Source organism: Aethina tumida, chromosome 1 (genome assembly GCF_024364675.1).
Source record: "Aethina tumida isolate Nest 87 chromosome 1, icAetTumi1.1, whole genome shotgun sequence".
In the NCBI taxonomy this organism is placed as follows: domain Eukaryota; kingdom Metazoa; phylum Arthropoda; class Insecta; order Coleoptera; family Nitidulidae; genus Aethina; species Aethina tumida.
This window is the reverse complement of record NC_065435.1, coordinates 63,505,319-63,522,194: the sequence shown is the minus strand read 5'-3', so window position 1 is coordinate 63,522,194 and position 16,876 is coordinate 63,505,319. Positions and strand designations below refer to the sequence as shown.

Genomic DNA, 16,876 nt, shown 5'->3' with positions numbered 1-16,876 from the left:
GGAAATAATTGAATATCATGTAAATAGTTGCCTAAGTTTTCTAAAATTTGCCAATATTTTTATTATTTTTATGTTATGGATATTTATACTATTTGCTATGCTATTATGACTATTACAATTGCTTTGGAGTTTTCTTTTTTTTTTAATTGATGAAAAAAGCTTCGTGTTCATTGAAATTTAATTTAATGAGGAATAAGTAGTTCTTATGATGTGGAGAATGCCAAACATTAATGATCGTTACATTTTCTACCAAACTTATTCACGTAAAAATTTAAATTCATCCTCCAGAGATTTTACATCAATTCCGTTTTCAATTTATGACAAGCGTCAATGAAAGAAGAATTAAATGATTACATTAGAGCATTAGATAAAAAGTCAATTCTTGGAATAAAACTACTTTCGAAATATCGTTACTTTTAGAGTACAATTTTCTTGATACAAAACATGAAACGAAAATTGTATCTTATTTTCTTCAAGAATAATTATTAGTTGAGTGTAACTATATTCTGGTTATTATTGAAAAATATGAGAAAAAATGTATGACTTGTTTCATTTGAATGAGGCATGAGTATTAAATTCATCGTGAAAATTTTATGGACATTTTGTAATTAAATAATTTCAGGTATTAATTTATAGAAAAACGTACGAGAAGCAAATAATAATTTTATTGTTTTTGCTATTTCTTGATTGATTTTCCTTGAATTCAATTTTTTTAATGAAATATAATTTATTTTGTTGGCATCCCAAATACTTAATCGATAAGAAATAAAACATTTAGAGTTAATAAATGTTTAATTTGTATTAGTGACATTGAATTGTTGTCCAAAATATTATATTGGTGCAATATATTATAACTAGATATGTGTATCAAAATAAACTAATTTTCTAAATATATGTATTACATATTATTTTATTTTTTACTATTAAATACACTCTGTCACATTACTGTTGAATGTGGAACTGGAAAATGAAATATAGTAACAAAAGCTGAATGATTTTGTATAACACAATATTAAACATTTAAACTATTTTAAGATGTAGATCTTTGTAACTTTTTTGTTTATAATTCGATATTAATGAATAAAAACTTATAAGATATATAACAAAAAATATTAAATGTTTCATTGTTAAAAATTGCCGACATATTTAAAAAAAATAAGTACAAAATCTTAGTAATAGTGAGATAATCTTTATAACAACTAGTTGATTTTTAATTCCTCAAGAACCACAACTTTGTGATGTGATACTATAGTGCAACAAATACGCTACGATCATTAACGATACAACCATTTTTTATACATACATGGATATATTAATAACCACTAAATTATTAATTTATTCTTTAAATCAGTATCTCGGATATTTTTTATATTTTATAATCAATTAGAAAAATAGAACATGTCTTCTACTAATATTTATAAGAATGCTAACTAAATTCAATAAATATCTTAATTGTTCTAATTAATTCAGATTGACCGTAAAAAATAATATAGCGGAATGTTGTGATATCACACTTTGAGTTTCTTATTATAGACAATAAGAAAATCATTCCATTTTATACTCGTTATAAATAAAAAAGTTATAGAGATCTTAAATTACTCAACTGATGAGATTAATAAATAAGTATAATTTAAGATATTAATTAATAAAAAAGTTTCAGCAATGTTCTATTTTAAATGGTCCACTCACCCAACTAAATAATAAACTATTTATAATATATTTGTAAAAACATCGTAACTGTTGTAAAAATGAATTTCAAAACCTAAAATAAATATAAAATGGAAACTATGAAATATTTTAGTTGAAATTATAACTATACCTTCATTAATAGAACATGATTAACAACAATTCCTTGAGTAAAAAGAAATTTTATAGATCCATTTATATTTAAAAGAATAGTGAGATATTGCTTTCTACTAGGGATATTCCAAGTGTACCACATGCAATTAAAAATAATGTCACATAATTTCTCATTCTAAAATCGTCAACATATATATTTTATATTTCAGCGATTTGTATAACTAACCTGATTTTCTAATACTTGTCCTCCATGTAAAAAGATCATAACTATTAGTAAATATATGAAAGAAAAACCAAATTTAATAATAAATCGATACTAAAATATATTATTATTATTAATAGAATAGATGGATTGTTAATATCATAAATACCTTTACAAATAAACAAGAACTTGCAATACAAATTCCTAAGAATGAACCGGAAAGTACGTACCATATTATTGCATTTTGCATCAAAATATTTAACATTCCGTTTGAACTGAAATAATTTATTTATGTATATTACATCTTCTTTGTTCGCCATTCAATCTGTCTTACTCACCGTCTTATTTGAATGTGATGTATAACCACAGTTCTTATTTTTGTTTCGATAGAACGCAAATGTGTTTCACCAGTAGAAGAATTACTAATATTATTAGAATGTGTTTCTTTGCAAACCATTTCAAATTGTTTTACTTCAAACTTCTTAAATAAAACAAAAACAAGAAAACATGATGCATCAGCTGAAACTGCGAATGGGCTAACTACCACAGTAATGGTAAATGCACCTCTGCTAAGGTAGTACACAAAAGGTACAGACAAATTTTCTTGAATCACTTTAATTGGATTATATACATTAGATAAATCGGAAACAAAAATGTATAAAATAAAACAGGAGGCGAAGCATAATAAGAAATAAACTGTTAGGATGTAAAATATGGTTATTTCGTTAAATTGTTTGTCAATTGTTCTATTACTTAGTACCATTATGTTGATATACTCATTTAAACCTTTATACGTTATTAAAATTATTATGGAGCTTACTAATATCTACAACATAGGTTATTAGCTTTCATTGATATCAGCGATACAACAACTTATAGTCTATACATGTATGTAATACGTACTTGTATACTGTAACCAAAAATTAAAGCATTTTCTATAATATATTTAAATGTCAAATTGTAATAACATAAGATACCACTTATCACTACAAATGGAAACTGTATGATAATTGTGAAAATACAGATGTATCTTGCAAATATCGACCTTCTGAATAACATCAATATTTTGAATAATATGACCATATTACCTTTAACGTTTAAAGTCAGTGATTGGATTATGTTGACCTACAAATGTACTTACATTTTTTTAAAAAATATACTAAATACTTTTTAATAAAAGCTTGAACACTTTCAAACATAAATTTCATTTCTAAACCTATTTTGCTATTTATCTGTCTATGTAGTCGATCAAATATAGTTTAATCTAATAATTAATGCATAAATATAAATAATATATAATAGTATGATTATAATATCGCATTAACCGACCAAAATAAATAATTTTCCGTTTAATATAAAAAAATCACATTGGGGTAATTAATGATAACTACATTTTACTATCAAAAACAAATAAATTAGACTAGGTGTATAATTAAGTAATTTCTTTGTTTCTTATGTTGAAAAGTTCATGCAAGTATTTTTCAAGTTATTGATAAAATTTTTATCGCAGTCCCTAAAACAATATAATATAAATAAATTTTTCTCCTTCTGGGGGACATCTTAGAATGTGTCTTACTTTTACGAGGGTGCTCTGAAAAATGGAAAAAAATTGAGTATCGAGCTGTTATTAAATTTTTGTTTTTGAAAGGCAATACGCCTACGCAAATCAAACATGAGTTGGACTTTGTGTATGGGGATTTTGCACCATCATTTGCCACAGTGAAATTTTTGGCAGCTAAATTTAAACGTGGCCGTAAGAGCTTGAGAGACGATGAAGGTTTGGGACGTAGGAGCATACTACGCATCATTAATTGACAAAGTAAAGGCGGCAAAACGGCCACATTTGCAAAAAAAGAAAACCCTGTTTCACAAAGACAACACCTCAGCGTTTGCCATGGCAAAAATCCACGAATTGCGGTTTGAACTGCTGACCATCCGCCTTACTCACCAGATCTAGCCCTAAGCGACTTCTTGTTTCCTCACGTAAAAACTGCGCTCGGAGGATAGAGATTTTTGTCAAATGAGGAGGCAATCACCTTATTGTACAATTATTTTGCAGAGAAAAACGAGTACTATTTGGACGTCTTAGAGAGATGGGAGCATCGCTAGGAGAAGTGTGTAGAGTTACAAGGAAACTATCTAGAAAAATAAATAAAAAATTTAAGAAAAAAATTATTGTATCATTGTTATATTAGTCGAAAACTTTTCAGACCACCCTCGTATAATACCCAAAAACTTCTGAAATGCTCTTAAGTGACATGATTTGAAGGTAATGTCGGAAATTTGTTTTTCAGGAAACAAATACTAACGTATTAAAATATACTACTATTAAAATTAGTGGGAATCTCCGTTATTTATTTCAACTTATACACTTATACTTTTTGTTCTTTGGTCTACTTATGTATGTAATTGGTTGATATTTATGTTAAAAAAATGAAATGGCAAAAATGATTGTAAATCGACAAAAATTACTTGAAATTTAAACTTTTAACGCTGTAATTCACCTACTTTTGCTTTAATCGAAACGAATTGAATTCTATCGAAAGCATAATTTACATTCTTACTCATCTCAATTGGACTTCATATTAATTTTGGATTCTGCTTTAAGTAACTCATTCGACTGATAACACGTATTAAACAATTTTTCTTAACGCAATTTTTCTTTAATGTCATTTTTCATTTATATCTCTGGACGTAATTTAATAATTCATAGACAATTACTGTCTATATGATATAAAAATAATCCACCGGGGCTAGGTAAAGAATGAATGTTTATTAAAACATTTAATAATGTAATTCACACAATTATTTATAAAATATATAAACTAAAGCATGAATGTTTATATCAAATTAAATTTAATTATTGGCAGTCTTTATATTATTATCGGTCGGTGATCGGCAGTTGAATCTATCGTTGGCTCTTATATCATTTTATATATAAAACTGTTAAATTAATTTTTTCGAGGAAAAACCAATACCTGTTAAAAATTCTGTTCGTTTTGTTAATTACATCACACGGCAAATAGTATAATTAATAACTATAATTCACTTCCAATTAAACAAAAAGGTACTGATGCATTTTATGAGTAGGATGTAGGAAAAACAATTATAAAAGTTATTAGTGTTTATTAGTAATTACCATTTCTGTCTGGATCCTTGAATCCCGATAGACCATCTCCTCTTCTCACTGAAATCTCTTCATTATATTATTGTATCAGCCGCAGAATCCAAATCATCATCTTTTCCTCCCAATTTGTGAGGTTCCAAAAAAAAAAAAATACAATTTATAATACAAAAAAGCCTGTAATATTTTTCATCAGTTGTTCCTGAAAATCATATAGAATATAAAAAAAAAAGAAATATATACTTTATACAAAAAAGTCCAGTCTTATTAATTTAACAATGTTGTGCCTTTAAAGAACCGTGGGAAAGTAATCTCCATTCTTGAAAGGTGATTTATATGATGTAAATGTGACGTATTTTATTCTCCTTCCTGTATCGTATCTTGCATCCAAATCATTCATAGCTCGTTTCTTAAAAAGATGAGGTAGGTATATTTATATATTTTTATATACTGATTCTCAATGGGTGCACCCAAAATATGTGGTTTAGGAACGAAGATGGGTTTCCACATGTGGTTTTGACTTCTATCCGGGCTAGGAAAAATACTTACTTTCTAGTATAGAAAGGGCGGCAGAGAAAACAAGAATGATCTAAAATAATAAAAATAAATATAAATTACATGTTTGAATTACTGACGATGCAAATTAGAGAATAGTAATTTTGTGAATTTCTAAATTCATTAATTTATTTATTAATCTACATTTAATTAGATAAACATTCGAATAAATACACACTAATATTATTTATTTGTATCCATAAGATAATAAAATACTGCAACATAACAAAATGATAAAAAATAACGAAACTATATAATTTAATTAAGCTATATGCAATGACAACCAAGAGAATTTTTGTACTAAATAATTTTAAAAGGCAAGTAAAATAGGAAGTTGATGAGAAAGGAATAAAATGGGTAATCAAGAAAAGAATAGCCGAGTTCCAGCAAATAATAGAAAAATCAATTGGATACTCAAATTGGGTTATGTTAACTTTTATGTTGAGAAATTTGTTTATATTAATCATGTACCTTCTCCTGGAAGCTAATGTCATTAAAATTGTTGTTCTACTATTGTCATTTCGTATATATATATATATATATATATATATATACGAAATGATATAATGTAACTACTACTTACTATATGTAAAATGGAATTTAAATTTATTTTTATGTATATCAGTCATCCACATAATTAATAATTGCAAATTACAATTTTATTAAGAATAAAAAGTATATTTGCATAACGAATAATATACAATTATATATAATTTTTATGCCTAGTCAGTTGTTTCATTTTTATTATAACACTAGACAACTTTTAAATATCAAAATAAATAAAATGTTTGTATCACAGCTTTTATTAAAAATAATTTGCATAAAATTTGTCATATTTTATATATAAATAAATTATAAATAAATAATTTACAAAAAAGTAAAATATTATGATAATAATTAATAATAAATAAATTATACTTCAGATGTTTATTGGGAAATCCAATAAGGTGATTACCTTAAACTAAAATAAAATTATCAACAGTTTTCGATTGAATTTAATAACTTGGAGGCACTCATTGGCCCATTATTACAGTGAGTCATAACTTTTCACACGAATATTGTCTAGAAAATAAAAAGATTCGCCCATAACTCTGTATCTAGAATCAGACTTAAAATTTTTGATATATTTTCCAATTAAATACATTCCGTTTTTTGGCAAATATTTCAAAAAAGAGGGGTTAATTTAAACAATTTACGTGTTAATATAGTAATTATTAATTTACATTGGGTATTTTTCCACCCATACTCTTAATCTTAATAAAATGATTATTTCTTTTTTAATACAATCTTTTAGGGGCTGGTCTATTATTGGAACACTGTCTAATATAAATAAAAATCAATGAAAATGGTACTATAAAATTCATTAATACTATTGTTTATAAGGAAAGAACATAAAGCAAAGTGGAAAATTATTGTTTGATTCAAGAAATCAAGAAATTTGCTAGGATTATTTGTTGAATAATACTCAATAGTGGAATATTTTGTAATAATTTTAATGATTAATACCTAGTTTTAGGATAATTAGTTTTATACATTGTAACGAGAAGCAAGAAAAAATTATCTTCAACAATGCACAATAATTTTTCATTATTCAATCACAATAAAACAATTTTATTGAAATTAGGTTTTTTACTTTAAATTGCTTTTACTACTCCTTGATTGATTTTCCTTGAATTCAATTTCTTTAATGAAATATAATTTATTTTGTTTTTATTCGAAATATTTAATCTATAAGAAATAAAATATTTAGAGCTAATAAATGTTTAATTATATTAGTGACGTTAAATTGTTGTCTGAAATTTTACATTGGTGCAATATATTATAACTAAACATATGTATCACAATGAACTAATTTTCTAAAATTGTGTATTATACATTATTTTATTTTTTACTATTAAATACATTTTAAAAATCTGTCACATTAGTGTTGAAAATAGAACTGGAAATTAAAATGAAATATACTAACAACACTCTGAATGATTTTAAATAATACAATATTATATAATATAAACACTGTTAAGATGGATACACTTTTGTAACTTACTTGTTTATAATATTAATATCATATTAATTAATTAAAAACTCAAAAGATAGATAATAAAAAGTTTATATTAAAATGTTTCTTTCTCAAAAATTACTGAGGCATTTTTTATAAAAAAGTACAAAATCTAAGTTATAGTGAGATATTCTTTATAACAACTAGTTGATTTTTAATACCTCAACTTTATTTGCCTGTTGCACTACAATCATAAATGATAGATGTCAGTTGTACACTTACTTGGATATTTCAAGTACCAAATTAATAATTTATACCTTAAATCAGTATCCCGGATATTTTTTATATTTTATGGAACGTTTCTTCTCCTATTAACATATAATATTTTTGTACAATGCTAATTAAATTAAATAAACAACTCAATTCTTCTTGATTTTTACTGTAAAAAATAATACAACAGAATATAGTGATATATGTTAGATCGTCACATTTTGAGTTTCTTATTATAAACAATAATATAACATTGATCATTTCAGTTTATATTCAATATAAATAAATAAGTTACAGAGATGTTTTTATCTTAAATTACTCAACAGATGGGATTCTTAAATAATATATGAAGTATTCTAATATTAATACTTTTCCTTTTAATATAAAAAATCATAATATTTGAATTGAAATAATAATATCTCTGTCACTCAGTATACTTAAAATAACATAAAATAACTGGACTATAATTTAAGTAAGTAGTAATATATTTTAAATATTAACAGATTTAGGATAATTTTGTCAAAAATTTATCAGAATAGTTACATAAAATACTTCTAACAATTAGTAGAAAGTTTAAAACCATCAAAACAACAAGTGTTTTTATTATCTATTCATTGATAATTAATGTTTTAAATCATTGTCTGATATTCTCAGAGATTTTAATAGTAAACAATAAGATACGATAGATCTTTTGAACTATTATTCATTAAAATAAAGTTTTAAATAAAAAAGTTACAGCGATGTTCCATCTTAAATGCTCCACTCGCCAAATAATAAACTATTTGTCACATATTTGCAAAAACATCGTAACTGTTGTAAAAATAAATTTCAAAACCTAAAATAAATATAAAATGAAAACTAGGAAATATTTTAATTGGAATTATAACCTTCATTAATAGAACATGATTAACAACAATTCCTTGAGTAAAAAGAAATTTTATAGATCCCTTTGTATTTAAAAGAATAGTGAGATATTCCTTTCTACTAGGGACATTCCAAGTGTACCACATGCAATTAAAAATAATGTCGTATAATTTATCATTCTAAAATCGTCAACATATATATTTTATATTTCAGCCATTTGTATAACTAACCTGATTTTCTAATACTTGTCCTCCATGTAAGAAGATCATAACTATTAATAAATATATGAAGGAAAAACCAAATTTAATAATAAATCGATACTACAATATATTATTATTATTATTATTATTATTAACAGAATAGGTGGATTGTTAATATCATAAATACCTTTACTAATAAACAAGAACTTGCAATACAAATTCCTAAGAATGAACCGGAAAGTACGTACCATATTATTGCATTTTGCATCAAAATATTTAACATCCCGTTTGAACTGAAATAATTGATTTTATGTATGTTACATCTTCTTTGTCCGCCATTCATTCTGTCTTACTCACCGTCTTATTTGAATGTGGTGTATAACCATAGTTCTTATTTTTGTTTCGATGGAATGTAAATGTGTTACACCCGTAGAAGAATTACTAATATTATTAGAATGTGTTTCTTTGCAAACCATTTCAAATTGTTTTACTTTAAACTTCTTAAATAAAACAAAAACAAGGAAACATGATGCATCAGCTGAAACTGCGAATGGGCTAACTACCACAGAAATGGTAAATGCACCTCTGATAAGGTGGTAGACGAACGGTACAGACAAATTCTCTTCAATCATTTTAATTGGATTATATACTTTAGATAAATCGGAAACAAAAATGTATAAAATAAAACAGGAGCCGAAGCATAATAAGAAATAAACTGATAGCATGTAAAATATAGTTATTTCCTTAAATTGTTTGTCAATTGTTCTATTACTTAGTACCATTATGTTGATATATTCATTTAAACCTTTATACGTTATTAAAATTATTATGGAGCTTACTAATATCTACAACATAGGTTATTAGCTTTCATCGATATCAGCGATACAACTTATAGTCTATACATGTACACAATATGTAATACGTACTTGTATACTGTAGCTAAAAATTAAAGCATTTTCTATAATATATTTAAATGTAAAATTGTAATAACATAAAATACAACTCATCACTACAAATGGAAACTGAATGATAATTGTGAAAATACAGATATATCTTGCAAATGTCGACCTTCTGAATAACATCAATATTCTGAAGAATATAACCATATTACCTTTAACGTTTAATGTTAGTAATTGCATTATGTTGAGCTACAAATGTACTTACATTTTGTTAAAAAATATACTAATTGCTTTTTAATAAAAGCCAAAACACTTTCAAACATAAATTTCATTTCCAAACCTATTTTTCTATTTATCTGTCTTATAGACGATCAAATATAATTTAATCTATTGACGTATAAATAATTGTGATTATTATATCGCATTAACCGACTAAAATAAATAATTATTATCTGTTTAATTTAAAAAAAAAATAATAATGGTAAGAATAGGAGTTTATTTTAATAAAGTTTTTTGTTTAGCATTTTGTTGTTATTAATAAAATTTTTATCGCAGTCTATATAATAAATAAATTCTCCTCCTGGGGTGAGCGGGGCGAGATTTTTCTTACCACTGTATTCGTTCTCGTACAGTTAAATTGTGTCTGTCCCTGTATATCAAATGTAAGAATATTATATAATATATAATATAATATAAATACAAAATCATCTGTTCATTTATACCAATCACCTAAATAAAGACTAATTTGTATTTTCAGTATATGAATAAAATTTCGTTATGCATCTCACTGTAATTAATTCGTTTCTATCGAAAGAAGAGGGTTGTAGCCGTAGACATTTTTCAGTACATCTTTAGTTTATTAAATTTTAAGCCCTGCTAGACTAAGGTAGAATAAAAAAGAGAGAGAGAGAGAACATTTATTAAATTAAATAAAACACACAATGTTTTTCTTAATGCAATTTTTTATTTATCTCTGTATACAATTTAATTCTTTATAAATAATTATAATCTGTAACAAATAATATAAAAATAATCCACTGTACCGAGCTGAAGAATGAAAAATGTTTATTAAAACATTTAATAATGTCATGGCTCATATCATTTTATACATAAAATTGTTAAATTAATTTTTTCAAGTAAAAACCAAACCTGTTAAAGATTCTGTACGTTTTGTTAATTGCATCCCACGGCAAACGGTATAATTAATAATTATAATTCACTCACAATTAAACAATAAGGTACTGATGCATTTTATGAGCAGGTTCTAAGGAAAAAAACAATTATAAAAGTTACTAGTGTTTATTAATTAAATAACAGTAGGGAAGTAATCACCATCTCTGTACGGATCCTCGAATCCTGATAGACCATCTTCTTTCCTCACTGAAATCTCTTCATTATTGGTATCAGCCGCATAATCCAAATCATCATAATAATCTCCAGCAGCTCTTACTTCCAATTTGTGAGGTTCCAAAGTGGTTGTTATATCAGAATCATTCCTGTCGTTTTCTATTATAATTGCATCAATTAGGAATATCTCTCCATCAACTAATCCAGTTTTGTTTTGATTAGGTTCTGATGTGGGTCTAGGCAGAGATTCGGTGATTGCGACCACAATAATGCAGAAAAACACCAATTTCTAAAAGAATGAATATTATAATAAAAACACACATAAAATTGTATGAGTACTTACTAAAATAGTTCTCATGTTGTTGAATAATATGATCACTATGATGAAATAAATAATCTTTTAGATCTTAGATCTATTTATACATAATACATTCATTGACATTATTGTGTTAATTGTAAGTTAAAAAAATTGCAATATTTATATTAAGTTATTTATCACCTTTTAGTCATAATTTTTCAGGTAGTTGTTGTTATAATAAACAATAATAAATTTTCCAGAATGCCTTACTGTCAATACTTGAGAATAGACAGGAAGCAAGAGGTGATTTTAATAGGTTTAAAAAGAATTTAAATTGACAATTTCAGTGACTGAATGTTCGTGCATTAAATTTGTCATTAAACTGCGTTATATTAATTATTATAGTATGATGTTTTAAACCATAACTTAGACGCAATTAATCACCTCGATTTTTCTCGGTAAATTTGCTTGTGTGTTGTTTTCATTAGCACTTGAAATATTTTTAATTTCACTTCATAACATCTGAAATATTTCCTTAATAACATTTGTACATAAACGTAGTGTGTAATTCTAGAATTACTATTTCATAGAAACTAGAAAACAAATTCATTAAGTATGTATTTTTCATATTTTTCATTTTTTTATCCAATAATAATAAATAAATAATATATTTTAAATTATAATTTATTATAAAATACTAATATATAAAATAAATAAATAAATGTTATATAAATGTAGTATGTAATATTATATATTATAAATGTATAAAACAAATATAGGATTTAGAAACATAATATATAATATTACAAAAACATTCTGACATAATAAATACATTTAATTTAGTATAATTTTAAAAATTGAATGTTCTTGTTGGTCTGCGTGTTGGATATACCCGTCGTCTTTGATTTACAGTTTTTCTATAAGTGAAGATTGGCCTAAATACGACACTATTTGCAGTTTCAAGAATTTCATCCTTCTGATCACCGATATGCTGCTGACTCTTAAGCTGCTGGTTCTTGATCACATCTTGTGCCTGGACACATGCAACCAGCAGGATTATAAATAGACAAATCTGAAAAAATGTCATAAGCCAAAAATTGATAAAAAATATCATTATCGTCTAGAACATTCTTAAAATAATATGTTGATAAAATTATACTTACAAAATATTTTTGCATCTTAGCTCAGGTTCACGTCACTGCCAAATTTTAAATGAATAAAAAAGACGTGATCCTTAATATAACTGATGAAAGATAATGTATGCAAGAGTGAAACAATAATTTTATTTATCTTTCTTGTTAACTTTTCCAGTTAAAATTGCTGCATACATTTTTTCGTCCGCTGATATTACTGTTTAAGTAAATATTATCGAGAATTAATTATATTGATTTTGCAAGTCGACGAAAAAGGTTATCGGTTGTTGTACCAATTATTAAGACGTCATTTAATAATTTTTAGAAATTTAATAAATGTATAATAAATAACAATAAATAAATTACGATTAACTAATTAAAAAATAGTAATATATGCTTTTCATATTTTGTAATCAGTAGTAGTAGGGGTAGAAGTATTCTTGGTTGTAATTCCTTCTTTGTGCGCCGTAGAATCTTCGTCTCTTTGCTTGTTGACGTCTGTATGCAAAAATTGGCCTAAAAACCACAGTATTAGCTGTTTCAAGAAGTTCACCGTCGTCATCGTTACTCAAAGAATTAATAGGTTCTTCTTGAGTATTTATTGGTAGTCCATGGGCCAAAACCAACATCAATATAAAAATCAATAAGCCCTAAAACAAAATGTGTAAATTGTTTTCGTGAGTGATTTATGTGAAGACATGAAAAAACTAAGTAAACTAAAAAAATGTTCTTACAAAGATCTGCATTTTGACTGTTGTTGCTTGTTCTTTATGTATGAAACATTAACTATCTCATACAATGTTGTGCTCCAATATATACTGAATTTTAAAACCGACAAGGGGAATTCGGAAGCGGATCTCTTAGTCATTGTAAACAATATTTGTACGTAATTTATTCAGTTACAGGAAAAAAAATGAATCAGGGTAAAGAATAAAAGCAATATGGTATTTTAGTGATACTTAAAATGAAAATGTGAGTAACAAAATTAACACAATAATAAAATTTACTGACAAATCTAATGTTTGTTCTGATCGAGAATGCAAGTCACTTTCTTCCTCTGAAATTTCATTGTCTTGTTTATGTTTCTTTAACGAGATAATTAAAATGTTAACATGCTTTTTAAAACCATAAATTGCACGAAATCTATTTAAAAATAATTAATCAGAGATACAAAGATGTGTACATTGAGGAAATCAATGTTTATATTGGTCAAAAGTACATAGATAATTTTAATTTATATCTTATGAAGAGGAAATGAAAATTTCTACTATTGTTTTGGTTAAAAGTTTTGCATAATCATTAAGAATTATTATTTAATTTATAATTATCAATAACAGAGCAAATTAACAAGCTGGGTAAAAAGTAGATTGACAAATAAAAATATTACACATTTTTAACAAAAATCTTTGATCATGAATCGAAAAACAACTCAACTCACTAATATTTTGTAAATTTGCCATAACTGCTTCACATTTGTGTGGCATTAATTTTAATTAAGGTATTTTCCCATTTTTCCTTTAAATTCGTAAAAGGTTCATCTTTATTGAAGTAGTTCTTAACCCTGATCTTGCTATTAACAATTTTCCATAAGTTCACTTTAGGTTTAAGGTCTGAAGATTGAGATGTTCAGTTCAGATCTTTTTCTTATTCGAAAAACTTTAGAGAAATATCTTGAATCATTATCCTGCTGAACTGAGAGGTAAATTATCTTTAATATGAGGTAATATTATGTCTCTGAGAATATCTCCATAGATAAATCTGTCCAAGTGCATTCAATTCTAAATTGGGATGATCAGAGAGGCACTTCCGGACCACCACTGAACCTCCTACATACTTGAGTGTTGGTTTTGTGTACTTTGGATTTAATCATGAACAAGGAGTCCTGTCAGATATTGGATACCATCCGAATTGAGCAGATTAAACTGTGATTTGTGACTCCAACATATCTTTTTCCAATCATGTCCCGAAAAGTGAAAGCAGTTTTTTGGCGGGTCTGCGAGCAAACAAGTTTTCTTCCACTAACCTTCGTCGTATTGTTTTTGTAGAAACGTTACGACAATTAGACTCGACGACAAAATTGGGATATTCGAGCTTATTTGTTTAAGTTTCTTTCTTAATCGACCATGAATTAATTCATTTTTCTGAGGCGTCCCGGTTTTTTCCATGTTCATATTCAAGGGTTACTGTTCCTTCGTATCGTTGAATAATTTATTTAATAATATTGCCGAGACTATTACCAAAACTAACTACCAGTTGAAATATATTTTAACGCCACTAAACCGTATTTGATATAATTGTTTTTAAAACATTTATCTGCATATTTTTAAATTTTACCATTATTATTAACTTTATTTTTTGGCAAAATGTCTTTAAAAAGGAAATATGAGATGAAAAATTCATACGAATTAAACCCATAAAACGAATCCATGGATATAGTATCTATTTTCATTAGTTTGATAAATGTTACAACAATTAATACACCGTATCATAAAATTATTAAGATGAATTACTGTTTTCCGATTGTTGAGCATTTCTCTGACAGTAAAATAATATGGCAACCTAATTTGACAAGTACTTGCCAAAATATTTTTCAAGATTTGGTCAAAACATAGATAGCACATTCATTAAATATGTCCAACGAAAGAAGTCACATCGAAGCAGACATGAACATTTACGCCTCACTGGAAGGAAACAGACGTGACTCTCTATCACCGTACATTCCAAACTTACAATATGACATTATCAGAGAACCCAAAGGTTATGCAGCAGCTATGAAAAACCTTTTTACTTACATTTGTGGAAATATATGTAAGGTATGACTCTACCAATTTAATAGTTATTTTCTATATATAATTTCTCTTGTTTTTTCTTAGTTGATAAATTTTGCAATCGAATTAACTATTGCTTTTTTACAACATCCTTTGACTTGGAAAACGTTCAAAGAGTTTCTTGGTATATTATTTGACACCTACATTTTTGTAACCCTGTGCATGACGACTTTAATTATACATTTCATAGTAAACGTGGACGAATATTGCAATGTGAATGGAAAGGAAGGATCTATTACTGATATATCTGAAAAGGTAGAATCTTTTAATATTACATCATGTCATTATAGCAATAATATTCTTTTTAGGAGGACTTGAAAAAAGATGAATAAAGTGTGTGTTGTTATTGTATTAATAACATATCGTTTATGTATTGTAAAAATTTATGTAAAAAGCATCAACATTCCCCCAACAAAAAATGAAGCATAACTTGAATTTATTATCCTATATACATATATTGAGCACATATACCTTATTGATGTATTATATTGAATAAAAAATATTGAAATTCGTTGTTTATAAAGGTTTTGTTTGTGTTAAATTAATATTCAGATATTCAAAAGTTAAGGATAAAAAACTTTACTCAATCTCGCAGGTATACCTCATGTTACATAAAGTGTTATTTTTCACTTCTGTACTCAATTTTATCAAACTGGATTTACTCCAGAAAGGGGAAGGTGTGACAGATGATGGAAAATTATCGCAAATGGGAACCCGCAGGAACCCTACAACGCCCTCCACGCAATTAACTGGACACAAGAACGGAAATTTGTACTTTTCACAGATGAAAGTAGAGTTAAGTAGAATAATAATGATCATCGAGTTCATGTCTGGTCCAGAGGAGATGTTCAGGTCAGATATACACAAGGAACATTGTTAATAGTATACTAAGTATCAAATTTTCAAGCTGCTATTGGCAAGAATTTCGTTTTTATTGATGATAATGTTCATTCGTGTTAATTGTCGCTCATGAATTATACTCGAATGGCTCTGAATTCTGGATAGTGAGGTCATACAGCTTCCTCTGGGGTCACCTGACATAAATCCTATCGAACATGCATGGGATATGATAAAACGACGGCTTTCAAACCAGTTCCGCCCTAATACTCTTTTCGTCGACATAGGCCAATATACCCTAAGAAGAAGTGAATAACTTCACATAAAATATGTAGAGGAGATGTTAAGCATTGTTGATTTATGTATTTAGTTATGTTTATTAAATAGTGTATATTTTTACATTTATATTTGTAGTTGTTTGTTTTCAAAAAATTTAATCATTTTCAAAAACTTGTATCTCAGCTTCTATAACTTCTATATAAGATTCCGTTCAAACGACATTCTTCTCTATGAACCTTATACT

General features: G+C 26.3%; 2 protein-coding genes and 1 long non-coding RNA gene across 3 annotated transcripts; 1 reads left to right on the top strand and 2 right to left on the bottom strand.

The window, feature by feature from the left end:
- Window positions 1-10,891: 10,891 nt before the first annotated feature.
- LOC109598965 (uncharacterized) lies at window positions 10,892-11,738 on the bottom strand. The gene is made up of 3 exons (XM_020014874.2): window positions 11,601-11,738; window positions 11,243-11,546; window positions 10,892-11,174 (listed from the first exon to the last, which is right to left on the bottom strand). Exons 1-3 carry the CDS (start codon window positions 11,613-11,615, stop codon window positions 11,137-11,139), a joined length of 357 nt encoding a protein of 118 aa, XP_019870433.1. The 5' UTR covers window positions 11,616-11,738; the 3' UTR covers window positions 10,892-11,136.
- A 485-nt stretch (window positions 11,739-12,223) lies between these two features.
- Window positions 12,224-12,884, bottom strand: LOC126264252 (uncharacterized). The gene is made up of 2 exons (XR_007547008.1): window positions 12,719-12,884; window positions 12,224-12,627 (listed from the first exon to the last, which is right to left on the bottom strand). It is a non-coding gene; the product is annotated as an uncharacterized LOC126264252 (long non-coding RNA).
- Window positions 12,885-15,246: 2,362 nt separating this feature from the next.
- LOC109607914 (uncharacterized) lies at window positions 15,247-16,039 on the top strand. Its single transcript, XM_020014875.2, has 3 exons — window positions 15,247-15,501; window positions 15,562-15,771; window positions 15,825-16,039. Exons 1-3 carry the CDS (start codon window positions 15,319-15,321, stop codon window positions 15,846-15,848), a joined length of 417 nt encoding a protein of 138 aa, XP_019870434.1. The 5' UTR covers window positions 15,247-15,318; the 3' UTR covers window positions 15,849-16,039.
- Window positions 16,040-16,876: the final 837 nt, after the last annotated feature.